General features: G+C 33.1%; 1 protein-coding gene across 3 annotated transcripts in view; it reads left to right on the top strand.

The window, feature by feature from the left end:
* RUNDC3B (RUN domain containing 3B) overlaps positions 1-25,239 on the top strand; it is a 144,331-nt gene that overhangs the window by 27,442 nt on the left and 91,650 nt on the right. For 2 of the 3 annotated variants that reach the window (XM_040644295.1, XM_040644294.1), the window contains exon 3: positions 24,873-25,006. In XM_040644295.1, coding sequence (XP_040500229.1) covers positions 24,873-25,006 — 134 coding nt within the window. Of the gene's footprint in view, positions 1-19,040; positions 19,092-24,872; positions 25,007-25,239 lie in introns of all 3 variants that reach the window. The other variant, XM_040644296.1, reaches the window with a different exon arrangement.

Here is a 25,239-nt window from a genome sequence, read left to right as displayed (position 1 = left end):
CTCTCCCTTTCCCTCTGCCCTGCAGTCTCTTTCTCCCTCTCAAAAAAAAAAAAAAAATTCTCAGGCATGTGTATATATTTGTACAGTATATATCATATATACTGTAATATGTAATTATTATATATGTTTATGTTTGTGTGATATAGTATATATATATATATATTTTTTTTTTTAATTAAGACATCTCCTTTTTCCTATGTCCCTCTATTTATATAAATCCCATCTATTTCCATTCCGTGGTATTGGGTTTTAATTTCTTTGTTTTCCCTTGGATGCAAGGTTCCTTTTTTTTTTTTTTTTTAAGATTTTATTTATTTGAGAGAGAGAGCATGAGCAGGGGGAGGGGCAAAGGGAGAGGGAGAAGCAGACTCCCCGTTGAGCAGGAAGTCTGCAAGGTTCTTTTCCACTTGAGCATGAGCTATACTCCTGCTTATTACCCATTGAAGCTTTTATTTGAGTAGTCATTTCATTTTCCAGTTCCACTGCATTCTTCTGTTTCCTTTTTATTCCTTTCTATGCAGTTCTCTTTTTTTTTTTTTTAAGATTTATATATTTATTTTAGAGAAAAAGAGCAAGGGGGGAGGCATAGAGGAGAGGGAGAGAGAGTCTCAGCTCAGAGCCCAACTCAGGGCTTGATCTCACAACCCTGAGATCAGGACCTGAGCTGAAGTCAGACACTTAACCAACTATACCACTCAGGCGCCCCTCTAACCAGTTCTTAGTAAGCTTTTCTTACAGATGGTTTTTCTCTTTCCTCTGCTGTTATGATTGCATTCTGAACTTTTCATTTCATTCTTCTCATCTCTGGCAAATTTCCCAAGAAAACTTCTTTTATTTTTCTACTGTATCCTTTTTCAGGCAGCATGGGTTCTATTTATCTTTTACTATTTGTCTTTTACTACACTATACTCTTTAACCGTATTATGGCCTTCAAAAATTATAGTAGTAACACCTCACTGATTTTACAGTTCTAGCCAAGCTGGAGTAAGCCCACTACGATCCAAACTGTCTGTTTTAGTCTATTCAGGCTGCTATAGCAAAATGCCACAGACTGGTGGCTTAAACAGCAGAAATTTATTTCTCACAGTTCTGAAGGCTGGAAAGTCCAAAATCAAGGGGCTAGCTGATTGTGATTCTGGTGAGAACTTTTTTCCTGGCTTGTAGATGGTCAACTTCTTGCTGTGTCCTCACATGGCAGAGAGAAAGAGAGAGTGCTTTCTGATGTCCTTGCTTATAAAGACACTAGTCCAATCAGCTCTGGACCCCGCCCCTATGACCTCATTCAGCCTTAATTACCTATATAATCACATTGGGTGTTAGGACTTCAACATATGGCTTTAGAGGGAGGTAATTCAGTTCATACCACTCTCCCACTGATTGCATCTAAAAATTCTGGCCAGAATACAGAAAATTACTGCTTGTATACTTTGAAAAATAAACAGTAGCAGCCCAGATTGAGGAATGATATCAGAATTTGAAGAGAAATTTTTATGAGTAGTATCCTGTGTATTTTTTTTCCCTCCTGTATCCTCAGCTTTAACCCGAGGGAGCCTCAGTTCTTAATTGCACTGTGGATGCAGATAGCAAAAGCTCCAACAGTAACCTTCTCTTTCTGGCCAGAGGATAAGGAAAAAAGAACTTCTGTGAGTCAGGGTGTGTTGGAGTCTTCCTATTTTTTCTTTCTCCTTGCTGCTTCAAGTGCAGCTTAAGTTGCCCAGATCTGTTTGACAGTGGCGGGGAGAGAGATTAAAAAGTTCTGATAAAGGGGAAAAACCTTTCATCAGGCTAGACAGATTAATAAAGGAAGGACCTGGGAGCTGAAAATTGTATCAGGGAAGAGAGCTGGAAAAAAGAATGTCCTGGTTCTGTATGCTAAGATTCTGAGGACTGAGCTAGGATACTGCCCAAGTCCCAAAGTGGCGTGTATATATGGGCAAGACCCAAAGAATCCTAGCAAAGACTTTGCAAACGGGACTTATATTGGAACGTCTGCCAATGTAAGGCAAGAAAGAAATTGGCTATCCAAATTTAACCAGGTCGATTGCCTCCCAAAACAAACCAAAACAAAAATCAACGTACTTTGAAGGATTTTAACAGAATTCAGAGTTTAAAGATAGTATTAAAAACATGTAGTATAAAACCCAAAATTGCTTCACATATGAATAATTAGGAAAATATAATCAGTTCTCAAAAGAAGACAATCAAAGATGCCAATCCTGAGATTAATTACTAAAGATATTATAGCAGCCCTTATAACCATGCTTCATGATGTAAACATTCTTGAAATGAGTAAAAAAAAACAGAAGTTCGAAACTGAGAAATACAAACTTTTAAAAAGAACAAATGTAAATTTTAGAATGCAGAAGCACAATGTCTGAAAACATTCAATATATGGGGCCCAATAGCCAAATGGAGATAGTAGAGGTGTTTATGAACTTAAAAATAGATCAGTAAAAATTACTTATTCTGAAGAACAGAGCTTCAAAGACCTATTGGACAATAGCAAAAGATACAGCAGACAGTATCTTTAAAGTTCTTAAAGAACAGTATCTTTAAAGTTCTAAAAGTGGAAACATACTTCAGGAGTGAAGGCAAAGCAAATACTCAGATGAAGGAAAACTAGAATTTTTACTAGAAGGCCTGATCTGAAAGAATGCTAATGAACGTTCATCCCTTTACAAAGGGAGATGATACTAGAGGGAGACTTGGAACTGCATCAATGAAGAAAGAACAACAGAAATGGTGACTATCTAAGTCAGCTGATTTTATTTCTCTTTTTAAGATCTTTAATATATGACTATATGAAAGTGAAAATTACCAACATTGATTGGGAGGTTTTACGTTTTCATGTAAAAGTGACATTTAAAATAAAAAGCAGAAAGTAAAGGGACCAATATGGTCATCTATTTTACTCGAAATGGTAAAAACTCTAAGTACACTGTTAAAGGTTAGGTATTATTTTGTAAGCACTAAAGCAGTGACTATAAAATAATAAGAGATTTGGCCAAAAAGCCAATAAATATATTAAAATGGAATGCTAAAAATACTCAAATGATCTAAAAGAAGGTTGGAAAAAATGAAGGGGTAAAGAAAAAAAAATAGTAAACCTAAATCCAGCTGTATTAGTAAATGCATTAACTATAAATTATTTATTTGAAATATAAATTGCATTAAATACAAATGATGTGTCAATTAAAAGAGATGGGGTAAAGAAATCCACTTTAAATATAGTGATACAGATAGATTAAAAGTAAAACAATAGAGAAAGATACTGCATGCAAAAACTAACTGAAAGAAAGTTGGAGTGACTGTATTAACGTCAGGCAAAGTAGAGTTCACAGTAAGGAAAATTGATGGGATTGAAGGTGAATATTTACGTAATAAAAAGAGTCACTTTGCCAAGAAGATAAAACAAATCCTAAACAACAGAGCTTCAAAAGCAAAAGCTGATAGAACTGACTAGAGAACTAAAAAATAAAAAATCCACAATTATACATGTATCTTCAGCAATTCTTTCATAGTAATAGATCAAGTAGACTTAAAATCAGTAAGGACAGAAAAGATCTGAACAATATTATCAACCAACTGACTTAATTGACATTTAATTATTTTTTTTTTAAAGATTTTATTTTTATTTATTTGAAGAGAGAGAGACAGCCTTCGAGAGAGGGAACACAAGCAGGGGGAGTGGGAGAGGGAGAAGCAGGCTCCTAGCGGAGGAGCCTGATGTGGGGCTCGATCCCATAACACCGGGATCACGTCCTGAGCCGAAAGCAGACGCTTAATGACTGTGCCACCCAGGCGCCCCTTAATTGACATTTATAAAACAGCTTATTCAACAACTGCAGAATGTATATTCTTTTCAAGGGTAAATAGAGTATTCAAAAAGATCTAATTCTGAGTCATTGCACACAAACTTTTAACAAATTTAAAAGAATTGAAATCATATAAAGTATGTTCTCTGATTATAAACAATCTAGAAATTATAAACAAAGATCTGAAAAATCACCAAATATTTGGAAATTTTAGAAAACCTTGTAAGTAACTCATGGGTCACAGAGGAAGTCTCAAGGAAAATTACAAAGTATTTTAAGTTGAATGAAAAATGAAAATGCATCATAGAAGAGAACATGTCACAAGAAAAAATTAAAGGCCAGTATCCCTGATGAACATAGATGCACAAATCCTCAACTAAATATTAGTAAACTGAATTCAACAACACATTAAAAGTATCATATACCATGATCAAGTGGGATTTATTCCAGGAGTGCAAAGCTGGTACAACATCTGCAAGTCAGTCAGTGTGATACACTGCATTAACAAAATGAAGGATAAAAATTATGATTATCTCACAGATGTGTTTGACAAAATTCAACACCCATTTTTGATAAAAATTCTCAATGAGGTGGATATAGAGGGAACATATTCCACGAAATAAGGACCATATATGACAAGTCCACAGCTAACCCCATACTCAACAGTGAAAAGCTGAAAGCTTTTCCTCTAAGATAAGGAATAAGACAAGAGTGCTCACTCTTACCACTTTTTTTTTCAACATAGTATTAGAAGCCCTAACCAGAGCAATTAGTCAAGAAAAAGAATTAAAAGGCACCCATATTAGAAAGAAAGAAAGAAAGAAAGAAAGAAAGAAAGAAAGAAAACTGTCACTCTTTGCAGATGACATAACATTATATATAGAAAACCCTAACGACTCCATTTAAAAAACTATTAGAACTAATAAACAGTGAAATTGCAGGGTACAAAATCAGTACACAAAAATCTGTTGTATTTCTTTTTTTAAAGATTTTTAAAAAATTTATTTGAGAGAGAGACAGAGATAGCGACAAGGATAGTGAGAAAGAACGTGAGTGGAGAGGAGAGGGAGAAAAGCAGGCTCCCTGCTGGAATCCATAGGACCTGAAATCCCCAGGACCTGGACCCCCAGGACCCTGGGATCATGACCTGAGCTGAAGGCAGATGCTTAACCAACTGAGCCACCCAGGTGCCCCTATCTGTTGTATTTCTACACACTAATAATGAACTATCAGAAAAGAGAGATTAAGAAAACAATCCCATGTACAGTTACATCAAAAAGAATAAAATAACCAGGAATTAATTCAATTGAGGTGAAAGACTTACATATTGAATGCTGTAAGGCAATAATAAAAGAAACTGAAGAAGACACAAATAAATGCAAAGATACTCTGTGCTAATGGACTGGAGGAATTAATATGGTTAAAATGTCCATACTACCCAGAGCAATCTAAGATTCAAAGTAATCCCTATCCAATGGCACAGAAATAGAACAGTCCTAAAGTTTGTATGGAACCATACAAGATCCCAAATAGCTAAAGCAATCTTGAGAAAGAACAAAACTAAAGGCATCATACTCCCTGATTTCAAGCTACCTTATGAAGCTATATTAATTAAAATAGTATGATGTTGGCATGAAAACAGACCCATAGATCAATGGAACAGAATAGAGGGCCCAGAAATAAATCCACATATATATGGTCAGTTAACTTATAGCAGTATACAAAAATATACAGTGGGGAAAGGACAGTCTCTTCAGTAAATGGTATTGGGATAATTGGACAGCCACATGCTAAAGAATGAAACTGGACCTCTTTCTTATACCATACACAATAAATTAACTCAAAATGGATTAAAGATGAATGCAAGATCTGAAGAAACTCCTAGAAGAAAACATAAACTGTAAACTCTAGGTCTTGGTGGTGATTTTTGAAATCTGACACTAAAAGCAAAAGCAATGCAAGCAAAAATAAATAATAAACTACATCAAACTAAAAGTTTCTGCAAAGCAAAGGAATCCAACTAAATGAAAAGGCAACCTACTGAATGGGAGAAAATATTTGCAAGTCATATATCTGATAAGGGGTTAATATCTAAAATATATAAAGAACTTCTACAACTCAATAGCAAAAACAAATCTGATTTTTAAATGGGCAGAACATCTATATGTTGGCTAACTAAACATAATTAAAAATACATAAAAATTTGAAAAAAGAACATCTAAATAGACATTTTTCAAAGAAGACATAGAAATGGCCAACAGGTATATGAAGAGATGTTCAGCATCACTCATCACCAGGGAAATGCACATCAAAACCACAATAAGTTAATACCTCACACCTGTCAGAATGGCTATTGCTAAAAAGACAAGAAATAACAAATATTGGTGAGGATGTAGAGAAAAGGGAACCCTTGTGCACGGTTGGTGGGCATGTAAATTGGTGCCGTCACTATGAAAAACAGTATGGAGGTTCATCAAAAAACTGCAAATAGCACTACCATATGATCCAGCGATTCTGCTTCTGGTTATTTAAAGAAAACAAAACACTGTGTTAAAAAGATATCTGAACCCCCATGTTCATTGCAGCATTATTTACAATAGCCAAGATATGGAAACAAGTGTCCATTAATGAATGAGTCAGTAAGTCTATAAAGAAGATATGGTATACATACACCGTGGAACATTATTCAGATATAAAAAAAGAATGAAATCTTGCCATTTGTGACATCACACATGGAGCTCGAGGGCATTATGCTAAGTGCAATAAGTCAGAGAAAGGCAGATACCATATGATCTCTCTTATATGCCGAGTCTAAAAAAATTAAAAGTTTAAAATACCAAGCTCATAGATACAGAGAACAGATTGGTGCTGCCAGAGGTGAGGGATGGGAGGGTAAAAGAAATGGGTGAATTTTAAAATAAGTAAATAAATTTAATACTATAAAGAAAGTATTTTAAACTGAATGAAAAATGAATATGTATTGTATCAAAATTTGTGAAATGCAGTTAAAACAATGCTTAGAAGGATATTTAAAGCACTAAAAGCTTATATTAGAAAAGAAGAAGGTCTAAAGTCAATAATCTAAACTTCCACCTTAAACTAAAAAAAGAGAAAAACCCAAAGCAAGCAAGCAAGTAAATAATGAATGAATGAATGAAGAAATCAGTGAATTCAAAAATACAAAAACAGTAGATAAAACCAATGACATGAAAGTCTAGTTGTTTGAAATCATCGATAGAATTCATAAACCTCTAGTTAGACTGACCAAGAAAAAGAGAAAGCACAGATTACCAGTATCAGGAATGAAAGAGGGCATATTACTACAAACCCTATATTCAAAAGATAAGTGAATATTACGAACAACTTGGATGAAATGGACCAATTTCTGGACAGACAAATCCTAACAAATCTTACAAAGAAATAGATAACCTGACTAGTCTTAAATCTCTTAAATCATTTTAGGTCATCATTAACCTGATGCAACAATGTACAAAATATTACAAGGAAAGGAAACTATATACTGATATCTTTGTGGACATAGATCCTCGGTAAAATATTAACAAATCAAACTCCGGAATGCAAGGGCATTTTAATATTTGAAAATCAATTAATGTGTTTCATCTTATTAACAGATTGAAGAATAAAAATCACAGAATCATCTCAATGGATCATTTGACAAAGTTTCAACATTATTTATGGTAAAACCTGTCTACCAACCAGGTATTAGAAGAGAACTTCCTTAAAGGGCATTGTGTTAGTTTGTTTGGGCTGCCATAGCAGAATACCATAGACTGGGTGGCTTAGAAACAACAGAAATTTATTTCTCATGGTTCTGGAGACTGATAGGTCCAAGATCAAGTCACTGGTAGATGTGTTTGGTGAGGGCCTGGTTCTTGGTTCATAGCTACCATCTTTTTGCTTTTGTCTTCAAATGGCAGAACGAGTGAGGGAACTTTATGGGTTCTGTTTTATAAAGACCTTAATCCCATTCATGAGGGTGTATTACATAATTACTTTGCAAAAGGTCCACCTCCAAATAGCATCACATTGGTGATTAGGTTTCAGCAATGGGTAGACACAAATGTTTGGTCTGTAGTAGGCATCTATGGAAAAGTCTACAGCAGGGTTTCTCCACTTTAGTACATTGACATTTTGGACAAAGTAATTCTTCTAAAATTGAACATTAAGATGTCAGTTCTTTCCGTACTGGTCTATAGATTCAATTCAGTCTCAGTCAGTCTTAGCAGGCTTTTTTGTAGATATCAAACTAATTCTCTGTATGGCCAGACAAAATAGGCCAGTTTCATAAAGGAAGAAGAAAGTTGTGCACTGAAACTGATTTTAAGACTTACTGTCAAGATATGTGAGTAAAACAGTGTGTTATTAGTGAAAGTTTAGATAGTTGTTAGGTAAAGAGATAGAGTGAAATAGAGTCCAGAAGTAGACCCACACAACTATGCCTGATTGGTTTTTGGCAAAGATGAAAAGGCAATTCCCTGGTGAAATGATAATCTTTTTCAACAGATAATACTGGAACAATGGGATACATATATGCAAAAAATGAACGTCGACCCATCCCCCACACCATATACAAAAATTAATTCAAAATGGATCATAGACAAAATTTAAAATCTAAAAGTATAAAAATCTTAAAAATATAGAACACCGTTCTTATGTTTGATTAGGCTAGTGTATTTTAGATATAACAAAAGAAGCTCAATCCATAAAAGCAAAAATATAAAGTGAACCTTATCAAAATTAAAAAATTTTTGTCCTCCAAAAGACACTGTTAAGAGAATAAGACAAATCATGGGATAAAATAGCTGCAAATCACATCTTGAATCCAGAATACACAAAGAACTATAAAAATATAATAATATGAAAACAATCAACCCATTTTAAAAATGGGCAAAAAATTTGAACAGATGCTTTAACAGAGACAATACACATATGCCAAGTGATCACATGAAAAGATGCTCAGCATCATTAGTCATTTGGGAAATGCAATTAAAACCAAAGTCAGGTGCTACAACACACCTGTATGAAGTTCTGATGACAATGTGGGAAACTGGAATTTTTATATGTTACTGGTGGGAATGTAAAATAGTTGCCCAGCAATCTCAGTCCTTTACTCAAGAGAGATGAAACCTTATGTATACATAAAGACATGTTTATAGTAGCTTTATCCATAATTGTTAAAACTGGAAACAACCTAAATGTCCTTCATGAGATGAATGGATAAACCAACTATTATACATCCATACAGTGGACAGACTCCGCAACAAAAAGGAAAACACATGTTTCTATACATAGCAACGTGGATGAATTTCATATCCATTATGTTAAGTGAAAGAAACGAGACTCTGAAAGTTAGATATTATATGATTACATTTATATGACATTCTAACGTAGGCCGAACTGTAGTTTCAGAGAATAAGATCAGGGGTTAGAGGTTGGTGGGGGGTGTTGATTATACAGCACCAGTGTGAAGGAGCTGTTGTTGGTGGTGGTGGTGGTGGTGGTGGTGGTGGTGGTGGTGTGTATGTGTGTGTGTGTGTGTTTGATGATGGAACTGTTATGTATCTTATAGTCTTAGTTACATTACTCATGACATTTTTCAAAAATCATAGAACTGTACAACATTAAGTTTACTGTAAATTTAAAATATGACTCATGCAAATTCTATTGCTTCCCATTAAACCATTTTAAAATGGGGAAAGATCTCACTTTTTCATTGTAATACTTAAAATTCCCACTCTTTGATCCCCAGTTACTTCAGGAAGTTGGGTAGTTTGTCACAGAACACAGTAAAAAAGAAACCCCAAAGAACATTCTTTTACCATCACCTTTCCACATTTTTCTTGGCTAAATGTAACTTTTACTTTTCCTATCCCTTGGAAATGAATCATAGCATGAATTTCCTGTTCTTTTTCTGGAGTGTGTATCTTATTGACATTTCACCTATACTTTCCTCTCCGCCCCCCCCCCCACTTTCCCTTGTTTCCCCTGATCATTTCTACACATACATACCGTATTCTTTTTGTCCCACTTGATCTCTTATTTAGTAATCAGTCTAGGTCCTGTGCTAGGGTCTTGGAAGATTAGTTAAGGTATACTTTCACAGGAAAATCTGTCTTGGAGGGCAGAAGGAGGATACGTTAATAATAGTGTATAGTAGTGTCATTGAGTTATAAGAGAAGTATTAATGAGCATGATGTAGCACAAAAGAAGGAATAACTCTTTCTGCTTGGACAGGTCAGGAAAGGCTTTATACAGGAAAGAAGCATAAAAGTGGCTCAAATTAAAATTGAATTCATTAAAATGTCACCTATGACTTTGATTATAGACTAGTAGTATAGACAGTTTAAGAAAAATATTAAATTTAGTATTAAAGCAGTCAGAAATAATCTTGTAAACTTCAGCTAGGTGGTGTGGGAATGGGATACAGTAGTGAATTTTGTAAAGGTTATATGGAATATAACCGATTAAAACGAAAAAAAGCTGAGTATCAGAGAGAACTATCAATTAGTAATATACTAATTACTTACTAAAGAAAAAATGATCAAATATAATGAGACACTGTCAAATTTCCTGTGAATCTGCTAATTATACTTATTAACATTTGGCTTGCTGACTCACATTCAATTTAGATTTTGCCTTCATTTTGGATATTATTTTCTGGTTGTACTTGGGTGCAGTGGATCCCTTTTTTCTTTTTAGATTGCTGTGTTCTAGCCTCATCAGTCTTTTGCTTTCTCTTGATTGCACCAGGTACATGCCTGCCATAGTGCACTAGTATATTGTCTGTTCCCTGTGTACAGAAAACACGTCTAGATATCTGAATGGTTAACTCCCCCATCCATTCAAAATGTCTCTTTGATGCCTAAACCCTTCCACCATAACTGAAATTATAATTCACCTCCTCTCCTTTCATCCCCAAGCACTCCTTTCCTCTCCGCCCCCCCCCCACTTTCCCTTGTTTCCCCTGATCATTTCTACACATACATACCGTATTCTTTTTGTCCCACTTGATCTCTTATTTAGTAATCAGTCTAGGTCCTGTGCTAGGGTCTTGGAAGATTAGTTAAGGTATACTTTCACAGGAAAATCTGTCTTGGAGGGCAGAAGGAGGATACGTTAATAATAGTGTATAGTAGTGTCATTGAGTTATAAGAGAAGTATTAATGAGCATGATGTAGCACAAAAGAAGGAATAACTCTTTCTGCTTGGACAGGTCAGGAAAGGCTTTATACAGGAAAGAAGCATAAAAGTGGCTCAAATTAAAATTGAATTCATTAAAATGTCACCTATGACTTTGATTATAGACTAGTAGTATAGACAGTTTAAGAAAAATATTAAATTTAGTATTAAAGCAGTCAGAAATAATCTTGTAAACTTCAGCTAGGTGGTGTGGGAATGGGATACAGTAGTGAATTTTGTAAAGGTTATATGGAATATAACCGATTAAAACGAAAAAAAGCTGAGTATCAGAGAGAACTATCAATTAGTAATATACTAATTACTTACTAAAGAAAAAATGATCAAATATAATGAGACACTGTCAAATTTCCTGTGAATCTGCTAATTATACTTATTAACATTTGGCTTGCTGACTCACATTCAATTTAGATTTTGCCTTCATTTTGGATATTATTTTCTGGTTGTACTTGGGTGCAGTGGATCCCTTTTTTCTTTTTAGATTGCTGTGTTCTAGCCTCATCAGTCTTTTGCTTTCTCTTGATTGCACCAGGTACATGCCTGCCATAGTGCACTAGTATATTGTCTGTTCCCTGTGTACAGAAAACACGTCTAGATATCTGAATGGTTAACTCCCCCATCCATTCAAAATGTCTCTTTGATGCCTAAACCCTTCCACCATAACTGAAATTATAATTCACCTCCTCTCCTTTCATCCCCAAGCACTCCTGCCCTCTTTTCCCTGCACTATTTTTTAAGGGTTAACTTCTAGCATATTATGTGACTTACCTATTGTGTTTATTGTTCATTGTCTGTCTTTACCACCACTAAAATGTTAGCTTCACCAGGGCAAAGATCTTTGTCTGTTTTGTTCATTGATGTATCCCAGATCTCTAGTGCCTGGGATATGTAGGCACTCAGTATTTGTTGGAAAACAGAATCCTTGATGGAAGAATAATAATTTCTGTTTTTTTCCCCCCTAATAACATTTAGATTCAGAGTCTTAAAATAAGTTAGAATGCCTGTGACTTAACATTTTACAATTTCTGCAGTCCGCTTGAACTGTTATGATACCAAGCATTGCTCAGGAACACTGGCTTGAACCTCAAAGCTCTTCCTGACTTAGATGATAAATAGTTACCTCCCCATGAGGCCACCTTTTGAAGTATAGTATAAACACTGCTAGAAACAATGGATAAAGATAAACCTGTTCATTTGGCTTTTGAGTTTTCTTTGTTCATTTTTGAAGGTTTTCCAACTTTTGATTCTTGGTTTGCACACAAAATGAGACTGGAATTGTTTCTGTAGTAACATATGAATGCAGCTCACCCAATAAAAACCCATATACTTAAGCCAAAACATGATATAAGAGATAAGAAAATGGCTCTGAAGGTTACCAGAATTTGGCTTTTAGACAATGGACAAGGCCATTCGGAGAAACACCCTTTTAAGTTATGTACTTGGAAACTTAGGAAAGCTTGAGCAGATTTTGTATCTCAGAAAATGATAATATTCAAGTAATTCTTGAAATAACCGGGATTGTATGTAGTGTGGTAAATTTGGTTTAGTGTCTTAAATTGTATAGGGAATAAAATTAACCTCTATATAATATAGTAAATTTAAGTTTCAGTAGTAAATAAGTAAACAAATAAATTCTAAAGACAAAAAGCCTTATTTTGCAAAGCAAGTATGATAGAAAAAGTACTGGAAAAATTTTAGTGTCACTCAAATTTCTCTATTCTCGTGTATCTTTTTCAATTAAAGTTATATTCCTATACTTTATTTAGTATTAAACTTGTAGCCCTGATTATTTTTTGTTTTTCTGATGCCTTTTAAAAGCCTTGTTCTTCACATTAAGATTTTATCCCATAACTGGCATATAGACTACTTGATTTGACTTTTTAATTTGACCTTGTTCTATATATATTTTTATCTTCTTGAGCTACCATTTTTTGTCTTCCAGAAATCATAGATATAATTGCAGCTGTATAACTGTCATATATGTTATATATTTATGTACATATGAATGTGTATATATTTGTATTTCCTCCGCTATGATCTGTATTTTGCCCTTAGTAATTGTGGGCATCTTTTCATGGCCATATTGTATTTTCCATTTAATTTTATTTTTTAGTAGTTTTAAGTGAGATCAAACCAATGTATCATAAAACTCACCATTGTAACAATTTTAAAAAGTATAATTCATTGATTATATTCACAATGTTATGCAATTACCAGTACTGCCTAGTTCCAGAACATTTTCATCATCCCAAAAAGAAACTCCATACCCTTAAGTGGTCAGTTCTTTTCTCTCCACCCCTCTTCCCTGGCAACCACTAATCTACTTTCAGTCCTTATGAATTTACTTATTCTGGACATTTCATGTAACTGAAATCATAAAATATATGACCTTTTGTGTTTGGCTTCTTTCACTTCGTATAAAGTTTTCAAGGTTCTATCCGTGTTGTAGTATCTATCAATAGCTCTTTCTTTTTATGGCTACATAATATTCCATTATATGGATATACCACATTTTGTGTATCTATTTAATGGACATCAGATTGTTTCTGCTTTTTTTCTCTCATTAAATAAGGCTGCTATGAACATCCATGTATAAGGTTTTGTTTGAACAAATGTTTTCTATTTTCTTGAATATATTTCCATTTCATATTTAACAAGTACATATCTATTGCAAGAATTAACTGTAATTTCCTATTTATTTTTTCCTAATTTTCCCTTTCATAAACATGGTGTTAAGTTCTTGAACATTTGTGTTTATGTAGTTTTCCAATTTCTTTAAAATTATTTCCTGTTAATGGTAGTAGCTAATGAATTCTTTGAGTTGTAATTACTGAAATCACAGGGTATGCACATTCTGATATATATACTATTATTTTCATATATATTGCTATATTGTCTACCAGAAAAGTTGTACCAATAATGTATGTAATTGTTATTTTTCTTATATCCTCATTGTATTATTGTTAATATTTAAAAAATTTTAATACTAAAAATTTTTAATTTGATAGGGGAAAATATCTTTTTGGCCTTCCATTAATATAAAATACATAAAATATTCTGTTATTTTAATTTGCACTTATATGCAAATGAGATTGAGGATATTTTCATGTTTATTAAAAATCTTTTTTTTTTTTGTAATTTCCTGATAATGACCTTTGCCTATTTCTTTTGTGGAGGGAGTTTTCTTAATTACCCTCAAGTAGAATAAAGCTATTTACATCACACAGGACTAGCTTTTATGTAGCCCATTTTGATTAAGAATGGCCTTTTTTTCTCTTTGATATTGGTCTTTCTACATGATTGCTATTGGTATTTTATTATTTCATTTTATGCCTGTCATTTTTCACTTGACAGTTTATTATTTGTTTTGCAATATCTGAAATATTTTTCCTGTCCTTGTTTTATAATATCTTATATAATTTTGTACATGTTTAAAATTCTAAAACACAGTCCCCACATACTTAGGTACTTGCTTCTGTTTGGAGCCATATGATTGTAGTAGTACTCTTAATTATGGTATTTGCTGTAAGCATGTCCGGGTGAAGAATAAGAAAAATGACTTTATGTACTTACTTGGAGATGTTATGTTTTACAACCAAACCAGAATTTTCAAGAAGTCATTTTAACCCTCCCCCCCCGATTTAAATACTTATTTATTTACAGAATGAGAGATTTAGTGGTTTTAAACTTCGCATTTCTGGAGTATTTTTAGATTTATTTTACGTGAACTTTACTTCCCAAACCTTTTCAAATTAAGGATTCTAAATTTAGATTTGACTTTTAAATGGGAGTACCACACAGAAGAAAATATTTTTAAAATACTTAAATAATATCTACCATTGATAACATTGCTTCAGATATTTTTGAAAATTTTGTAATATATGAGAGAGGTAAAGAAATTTATGATTCTACCAGGTAATACAAATTCTTGAATTTAGGAGGAATTGATGGTCTCTGATGGTAGTTCATGCTTATGTTTATTTATCTGTGTTTGTAGCCCTTTGGGTCTCTGCCAGAAAAGTAATTGGACATTTGCAGTTTGACCTGATGATTTTTGTGGAATTAGCGTAGAGCATCTTACAGTACTCATAATTATTAAATTATATTTTATTTATTTTCAGCAATGGAAAGTTGCTGTCTCATTAAATTTTTTGTTATGTAAATTCAGCATTTTAAATGCTCAAATATTGCTCAAATATTTCTCATTCTTATAGAACAAGGAAGAGGTTGCACAGTTTAATGAACTTTAGTTCATTTTTGGAGGGCATCATAATGATTTCATTCTGATTTTCAAATTTCCGGAGTTGTTCATTCATATAACCTAATATTTTATTAAAATTCTTCCTACGTGTGTTTCCTTTAAATCACTGTGACTTTTAAAATGTAAAATATTTTCATGTTTTTGATACTCAGTTTTTAAAAATTGTTGCATCAATGAACACACACTTTTGTTTCTAATGTACCTACCATCTACGTATAAATGTCATTTTAAAGTAGTCTTTTGAAAGCCTAAGATAAGTTTTATATGATGGTACAATTTAATTTCAGAATCTATTAAGAAATGAAAATTTACCACATAGAAAAGAAGATAATATTGTTTCATTGTTAGGTGAATTACAGTACATACTACAATTGTAAATATTGCTTCACTGAATAATTTTTCTCTTACATATAAATACATGGCTTGAAGATTCAAAATTTCAAACAATGAGAACTTGCATGAATATTATCAATGACAAAATAAAGTATATTCTATTTGGTATTGCCAATTAAAAAACACTTGTGAAAATTCTAAATTACTGTCTGATAATTTATAATCAGTTTTGTTATTACAAATGGCAATTTACAAATCCATTTAGGGGTCTTATTTTAGAATCTATCTTGGATCATTTAAAAATAAAGTCATCTACCTGTGACTTTATTAGAAAAATATGTACACAGAGAAAGAGAAAAAATTAGAATATAGTGAAGGCAGATGTTCACCTTCTGTGTAGTCATTAATATTTATCAAATTATATCAATCATGATAATTAATGTAGCTTAGTCATCAAAGAAATCGAAATGAATAGAAAGCTAAAGTTGGAACAAGAGCTAACATGAAAAAAATGGAAGAATAAATATCATATTCATGAATTAGAATTATATTCAGTCTTATCACCAAGGCAAATTTATTTGTGGTCAGTGATCTTTTCTGGATGAAGGCCAATTTCCACATTAATAAAAAGATTATAGTTGGATTTATTTTCAGTTATTTGTTTTTGAAAGTTCAGTACTCTTCGGGTCAGGAAATACTATATCTTTAGTATGATTAAACATTCTTTTATTGTATCCATCTCTGAGTAGATTCTTCTTTTGACTAAAGTTTCAGAAATTAACACCTACTATAACTATTTGTCATGTGATTGTAATGGTGCATTTGAATGAATTTTGTTTTTGAACAAAACACTTTGGTATAAGTTTTATTGAAACTTTTTCTACTCTACTTAAAGGTAAAATACTGTTTCACTTTCTCTTAACATTAATATATTTTATAACAAAGGGTTTTATTTCTGTTGCAAATGAGACCGTTTCTCCAGACAATTCCTTGGGCCACTTTGAAATAATGTGAGCTTTGTAGTTCACTTATTCATTTACTTTTTTGGCAGCAGCTATGCTAAGAATTCAAATTTTATATGAAAATATTCACCTTAGTCACACTATGTGTTTACTGCTCATTTTTTTGTTTTGTTTTGTTTTTTGTTTTTCTTATTTCTGAGGCTGTCAGTGAGAACCCGTAACCAACCAGGAAAACTAATTGACTGATTCTCCTCCATCTGTCAAATCTTGTCTCAGGAGTAGATCAGCATGAGGTGACAGCAAACAGAGATGGGTCTAAGCAGGCTTTCTCTGGCCTCTGCTTTCTCATCTATAAAATGAAAGAGTTGTTGAAATTTAATTACAGATAATTTGGAATCTAGTGGATTGTTATTTGGTCTGGATGCTCCTGGTTTCTTATAACCGACGTAGAGTAAGATATTAAATTATGATTAAAGCAATTAAGGCCTACAAATAAGTGAAAGCATTTTAATTTTTTTAAATTTTCACATGGTATTTTACAGCCAAAATAAAAACCATTTGCATAATGAGGACATAAAGGCTAAAATACTGACAGCTTTAAAACAAACAAACAAACACTAATCTATAAATTGTGATTTATAATAAAGTTAGTAATTGTTTCTCACTTTATACCAGGGATTGATTAAGTCATTGCATAAATCTGGACATGATATATCTTATTTAATACATTTTTTTAAAAGATTTTATTTATTTATTTGACAGAGATAGAGACAGCCAGCGAGAGACGGAACACAAGCAGGGGGAGTGGGAGAGGAAGAAGCAGGCTCATAGCGGAGGAGCCTGATGTGGGGCTCAATCCCAGAATGCCGGGATCACTCCCTGAGCCGAAGGCAGATGCTTAACGACCGAGCCACCCAGGCGCCCCTATTTAATACATTTTTTAAAGATTTTATTGATTGATTTGAGAGAGAGAGAGAGGCAGACAGAGGGAGAGGGAGAAGCAGGCTCCCCACTGAGCAGAGAGCCTGATGCGGAGCTCGATCCCAGAACCCTGGGATCATGACCTGAGCAGAAGGTAGACGCTTAACCAACTGAGCCACCCAGCTGCCCCCTATTTAATACATTTTTTGAAGTAAAATTCTTTTAAGTAGGATTTTCGTAGACATTGTTTTTACTTTGATAATTTTTTTGGTTATGTTAATGACTACAAATAAGATACATAACTTTGTTTTCAGGGCAAAGATAGTAAACATGGTTTAAACATTAAGAATTGGCTTTCTTAATATTTGCAATGAAAAGCATTCTATTCTGATTTACCTCTCAATGCTGAGAAATTTTCATTTTTGTAGTGGTTGTAACAACAACATGATCTTCTAATGTGGGTTCAATTACAATACCAAATTATAGTTCCTTTTGGATATGTGTTTCCAAATTTAATATTCGTTAAAAATGTTCTACATTGAAGTAGGAGGGTAGAGAGTGAATGGTCAATACATAGATGTAGCCAATAGCACAAACTATATACATCTTCTTCCTTTCATTTCCATACATTACTGACTGTGTGTGTGATCGGTTTTGTTTGGTTTCATAAAGGGTATAAATATTTGGAAAGGTATATGGGACCATGTCCTGTTGGAGATTTCAGTGTTTGGTTATGAGAAGAAGATACCATTTGGGGGGAATGCAGCTTTAGAAATTTGGCTTTGGAGTTTTCCTGTATAATTATACTAGGAATTTCCAAACTACATAGCAAGAATTTGCAGTGCTTTTCCAAATGGTGGTTGTTAAACAATAATTGGAAGCTGTAGGAAATAAAACAGTATTTTGCATGAAGAAGGTATTCAGTCAACATTGGTTAAACTGAAGAACATTCTCCTTGATATCTAAGTGCTGTTCTCATAATTCACAAAAGAAAAAAATAAAAATTTTAACTCTTCTTAGGCCCAAAAAACAAGAGCTGTTCTTCAAAATGAATTTTCTTATAACTTCTAGAAAAGTTAACATTAAAAAAGTGTATTTATTATTAGTTATAACTTTATAAGACATATAGTTTAATAATAATTTTTCTAGCCAATCTTATACATTCTGAGGTGTAAATCTAGCAGATTCAATCAAGCTTTTGCTCCTTTTGTCCTGTCATTATCCGCCTATCATGTTTGGGAAAGAATGATGGCCCTGCAAGCAAACAGGGAGCCTGTTTCTGTGACTTACAGATACCCTCCCTTCTCCAGTAGAATAGGTGACAAGGGACCAGCTTGATTTACTTGCTGAGTGTACCACTTATTCATCTTAACTGAGTTCATTTTATTTATTAAGTAGGTAAATGTAGTGTTTATTGCATCCAGATAATGTGTAGCCATCTTATTCGGGCTACTCAGTTTGCAATTGTAAACTTGATGGCAGGTTTCTTAAATATCTGTGTGTTGTTGTTGTTGTTTATTTTTTTTAAAGAGATATCCCAAAGTTGCAGATGGCTGGCTCATCTCCAAATACCTCTTCAAGGTACTCTATGCTGGTGATGTCTCCCGCCACTGAGCTGCACGGGAGCATGGAATTGACTTACTGGGGAGGGCTGTATCAGTTAAGTGATCTTTTTTAGTACATTGCATGGGTTTTGCAAAAGCTTTCTGTTTTTGTTTTTGTTAATCCAGAGGGCACAAATATGCTTATGCTAATTTTTAAATTAAAATCTTGTTGTAAACCCACACAATATAATAATCCATTTACTCTCCTTTCTTTCTCATGTGACCCCCTTCATATTTCTTTAAGTTCCCATGGTTTCAGTCACTTTTATTAATCATGCATATCTGTGCAATTACATTGTTACTCTTAACGATGTAAGAATTAGTTATCTCCTTAATTTCGTAAGTGTTCTCTAATAAGATTTGTGTTACATGCAAACTGGGGACTTAAGGAAGCTGTGTGATTTTTCCAGAGTCACTCAATAAAACATACATGGGCAGTATCAATAACTGCTTTGCCATTCTGGAATCAATAATGTGAATATATTTCTTAGTTTCCCTTCTTCCAGGTAGAATGCATGCCTTTATTCACTTACTCAAACTTTTTAACTGAGTTCCTCCTGTCTGCAAACCACTGCTAGGCTCTGTACTTAATGACTTAGGCTTTTATTATATTTTTTAATTAGAAAAGAAATATATAGTCATTATTTTTAAGGATTTAAAATTAAGACAAGAGATGGAAAGTAGAAAACAAATATCTCTCTTCTTCAACCTTCACCCTCACAAGTAATCATTTTAAACAGTTTCAATTTGTTTTACGTCCTCATATATAGCCTTAATCACTACTGAAACAGATTATGCTTGATTTCTTCAGGGCTCACATTTATGTGTTGCTCTCTGTATGAAGTCCAGCCTTTGGGACTCTAATTCAGTCTGCCAGTATTCTAAGCCTTTTGTTAAAAAGCTGGTAAAAGAAAAAGACAAAATCTTTGTCTTCTACTTGGAAAGATGGTAAAATTATTGGGATAAAAGCTTTAAGTCAAATTCAATTTTCAGATTTTTGGTGAACTTGGTTACCTTAATTTTTTTGTCTTGAAAGATTAAGAATTAACTCATTTTTATGGTATAGACACATATTATAGATATTTGTGATAAATTCCTTACCAGTGAACAAGACATTGTCAGTAACAAAGAATAATGATTATGTTTTGTAAATTAGTAACTGTGCTTCGTAGTTGTTAAATGATTTACTTGAGATGTCCTGTAAGTAACATACAGAGCTAGCAATGTAAGTACAACTGAGTGTCTAATCTAGACTTGTACTTCTTAAGATTCAGCTTAATATGTAATTAAAGTTATTTTTAAAGTGTTTAAATTCCTTTTTTAGAGTATTTATATGAAATTTAGAAAATTGATCAGGGTCATTATTTTACTTTCAAAGCTGAGTAGTCTAATAAATAGGAACCTCAACTAAAAATAGTTTCTTTTAAAAAAGGAAAAGACTCTGTCCTCTTGCAGAAATGGGGATTTTTCTCTGTTTAGCAAAAATATAATAGAAAATATTAAACTGACTTTTATAAATTAGCAGTAAGAAATTCAAGATTGCTGTTAGAAAATTTAAAGTGAAAAGTTAAAAGTTGAATTCATCTAAATAGTAATATATTGGCAACAATGAATCCACAAGTGACTATTTTCCTTTAAGTATCTGAAAACTTTTACAGTGATATCAGAGTGGTTAATTAAGTCGATGAGACTGTTTTTATTGCTTGTCTAGTTGAATAGCAGTTCCAAGGTGATAGTCCTTGACACCGTGATTTAGGTGATGCATTGTAACACTAACAAGACTTCGGCTTGGGGGACGGGTTTTTCACTTGCTCTTTTAGGTAAGCACTTATACAAAGGGTAGAGAAAGACGTCACTAAACAGATTCACTTACATTTTATATTATCAAAAGATGATGTGTCAGCCACTACTTAGTAGAGGACCACTTTAGAAAATTTAGTCCTTGTTCTTAGAAGGTCTCATTCCACCTGTGAACTAAGATAGAAGCAAAACACAAATATATTGTATAATGTGAACAGACATCTAACTTAAATATAGAAGAATAATTTTATTTTATTTTTAAAATTTTTTAGAAGAGTTATTTTAAAATAACCTTGGACCCTAGAGATCACAGGCCATTTTTAAGGTGCTGAAAATAAGGCAGTTTGGTGGGAAAGATATCACATAGCTGGTTAGTAGTACGTTATCTTTTAGTCTAGCAGACTTTTCACCCTTTCTTTCTTTGCCTTAAAATGAATTAGAGTAGACTGATGGAATGTCAGTAAGTTTTGAAAAAGTTGTTTTTTAACTTCATTATTGGTAAAAGTTAACTTCTAGGAAAACATGTAACAGAAAGCATATTATACACATATCAATAGCTTTTAAAAGAATTCTGTTAGTGACAGTGTATTTCTTCTGAAAAAAATTTCTTCAAGATCCAGACTAGTTGTTTCCTTGCTGTGTGATTTTCTTTTATCGTTATTTTTAAAGGAAGTAAAAATATTTGGGGAGTGACTGTTTATTGCTTTAATAGTTATTTTAAAAGGCACGATCAGCTTGTAGCTTTGTTTTTTAATTTTTCTGTTGAATAGTGATTACAGACTAATAGCCTAAGTACATCTTTTGCTATTAATCTGTGCTTAAGTAAAAATGATCTTCAAATAATAATATCTCAAATAACCAATTGAATGCTTCCATTATTTTTAAATTAAATATAACCTTTTCATAGATGCAGAAATTATCTAATATAATTTACATAAAATTCTAGGATATACAATTTACCAGAGAGTTTGTTTGGAGGCTCTAACAAGGAATATAACTTCTCTTGAAGCATATTCTTTTGAATGTGAAAAATTCAGTGTCTTGAATTCAGAACTTCAGTTTGAAAATGATGCACATGGAAGAGGAAGGAAGGCAGAATCAAGCCAAGTCATCCTCACATCTAGTTTGCTAAGTCGATAAAAGTGTTGTGAAGATACTACAGGTTTATTTATTTAAGGCCCTGCAAATCATGATGATATGTTATTCTTTTAATTGTTCAGCTTCTTAGTTTGTAATCTGGGAAATCTTACCATAGTTTCTTGGGTGAAAGTCTTGTAGGCAGCCTATCTTATCCATAGCTGGAGTCCCCAGGATATAGTGCCCATTCCTTCTCTGTTTAACCTTAGCCTAGATTTTGTTTTTTGGTATCTTTGTTTCCTCTCCTCCAAAATGGGGCTTTGTTATATTCTTTTGTGAGTTTTTTGACAGCTTTATTTTAAAACTTCTCATAAATTATTTTCCTTAGCCATTTCAAACTCATGAGAAGGTTTAAAATAAAGTCAACAGAGAAAACTTGTGATGTTCCCTTTAAGATCCTTTCTTGATGGAAGTCTGGCTATACCTCTCATTTTAAATTATGAAGTGATCTTAATTAATAGAAGCCAAAGAAAATTAGTTGAGACTAGAAATATTTTGGGAAGGTAAATTTGAAATGGTTGATATGGGAAAAGTTTGCATTAGGGAGTAAATTTTAAGCATTTTTCTAGGTTCTCATTAAGTAAGGGGGAAATTTTAATTTTGCATCCCATTCCCACTTTGTTTACAGTACAGGGGAGCTTGGGTCCCTTAGCTGTTTGTATGGTAATAGTGATAACAGTTGTAATAATTGTTAACATCCGTACCAGGCTATAAACTCATTGCTGCACATAGATTACCTCATCTAATTCTCTCAACAGTGTTATCAGGTAGGTACTGTCAACTTATAGGTATCAGGTATTGTCAACTTATAGAAGAAACCCAGATTGATAGGGTGAAGTTAACTCAAGATCACATAGCTAAAAAGTGATCTAATTCAGATCACTCTGATTCAAAACTCATATTCTTAACCAGTAGGCATCCTGCCTCCTCTCCAAATGGCTAACAAATTGATGACATGAAAATTGTCCTAAAGACAAAATATACTGAGGTACTGTACCAGGAACTTTTTTAACTCAAAGAACAGAGGGGTCAAAGGAAAGTGACGGGGAGAAATTGAGAGAAAGAAGGGAGATTATAAGTATTCCTATAAATTTTAATTTGTAGGTAGTAAGATTTGATTTTTAAAGAAACATTGAGTTTAGAGACATTGAGTTGATAAATGATTTGAGATGCTTTTGTATTTTTATTTATAAAGACGAAGGTACATTTGTCCGGAATGTTTGACATTTGTAATCTAGGATGCACATTTCTTAATACCAGATTGCCATTGTACTGTCACTATAAAAAGATTTTTAAAATTCAAATTTTATGTGCATTGCAATTAAGATGATGTTTTGTGTTGATTTACCAGTTGATTTGTTTAACAAATATCTACTGAATGCCTATTATGAGCCAAGAATTAAATGTTGGGGATTGATTTGAAGTCAAACAAGATACAGTCCATGCCTTACTGATTTTACCACCTAATATGTAAGATAATCAAGTAAACAATTATAAGGATAAATAAGCACAGGGTGCTATGTCAGCACATAGAGAGGGATTGACCCACTATAGAGATTGTACATGGATTACAAGAAGAAAAGGGCCTTAAAATGTCCTGAATAATGAATAGGAGTTACTTATGATATGTACAATTTCTATTGGTTAATTAACTATAAATACATTATTAGAAATACCAGGGGGATCTTTTTAAAAAATACCTATGCCTGGGCCCGCCCTTAAAGATTTTGATTATTTACCTTGGGGTGGAGCCCAAGCATGGGTATTTTTTAAAAAGCAGCTCAGTTATTTTTACGGGCTGCTGTGGTTAGAAACCACTGAATATCATTTGAGACATCACTCCTAAAATGGTGCTTGTTGACAAGAATACTTCTGCTGTTGCTGCAGAGAAGCTATTACTGGGGACAGGAAAATCTAAGATAAATAATTAAGGAAACCCAGATTTAAAATGTAAAAGCAGATCTTTCTACTTTAAGATTAAACAGCTTACCTAGGTAAGACTAATCCTTCCAGAAAACTAAAGAAAGAATTAAGATGTCTCTTATACCCTACTTAAAAATGCTCAGTGTACAAAATGGTGCCCATGGACCCACCAGTCAGAGTCCCATATAGAAATATTAATACTAATGTAAGATAACATGTAAAAGAACATTTGTTCATGAGTGGACACATAATTACCCAAATCTCAAAAATTGTAATGGCAAATGTCTGAAGGATTTTTTGTGGGTTGCCAACTAGAAGAAAGCAGATGAATGATGGGAACTTTATGGCTTTCTGGATGAGAATAGTTGGGTAGATTATGTTTGATCAGTAAACATAGGATTCTAATTCATAATGTTTACTTAGAAGATAGACCACAACATTGTTTCATTTCTTGGAAGTCTTCCTATGAAGAGGTGGAAAAGTGTTATGTAACTATTTTTTCTGTTTCTCTAAGTAGAGAAAGCTTTAGAATGCAACCTTTGACATGTGAATTAATGGTTAACTAGAACCATAAGGAGGGTTTTCTGGGAACTATCTAAAAGAATAATGGAATATTAAACTGCAAGAGATTTTTTTAGTGTCTGGTCCGTTTTTCTTTCATTTGTTTTATTTTGTTGTTGAGAAAACTATGATTCAGATCCATTAAATAAATTGTCCACAGTAGCACAACTAGTTAAAGGTGGAGCAGGACTAGATTGAAGGCTTTTTGCCACTCTGGTCAATGACATTTTCGCTATGGCAAACTAGGCTGTCTTTTATTTTTCAGAACTTTATTCTTGCATTTTGAATTTTCTAGTCTAGTTTTCTTTTATTTTGTATTACAATTTGTCTCCTGAAGGTCAAGTAACCTGGTTTGGTTATGAAAGTCCTCGTAGCTTCTGGGACTATATCAGAGTGGCTTGCCGGAAAGTTTCACAGAATTGTATCTGCAGCATTGAAAATATGGAAAATGTCAGTTCCTCTAGAGCTAAGGTAAGACATAAATAATAATATGCCATGTGTATAATCTAATCCTCAGCAGTTTTGACTCAAATAGAAAATTCTGAGCTCTTTGCTATATAAATATTTTTTTCTTGGCTAGGATTAAGCACTTGACCATGTTTAAAATCTTTTATAGGCTTATTTCTATTTTTTTATTTAGTTGCATGTAGTTATTTAGAATGCTCTTGAATCTTCTTGTTGCCTTATGAATAGCAAGAAGGTTT

This window comes from Ursus maritimus, unplaced genomic scaffold, assembly GCF_017311325.1.
Source record: "Ursus maritimus isolate PB19 unplaced genomic scaffold, ASM1731132v1 scaffold_3, whole genome shotgun sequence".
NCBI lineage: Eukaryota > Metazoa > Chordata > Mammalia > Carnivora > Ursidae > Ursus > Ursus maritimus.
Note: the sequence above shows the minus strand (reverse complement) of the source record. Positions and strands in the feature narration are given on the sequence as shown.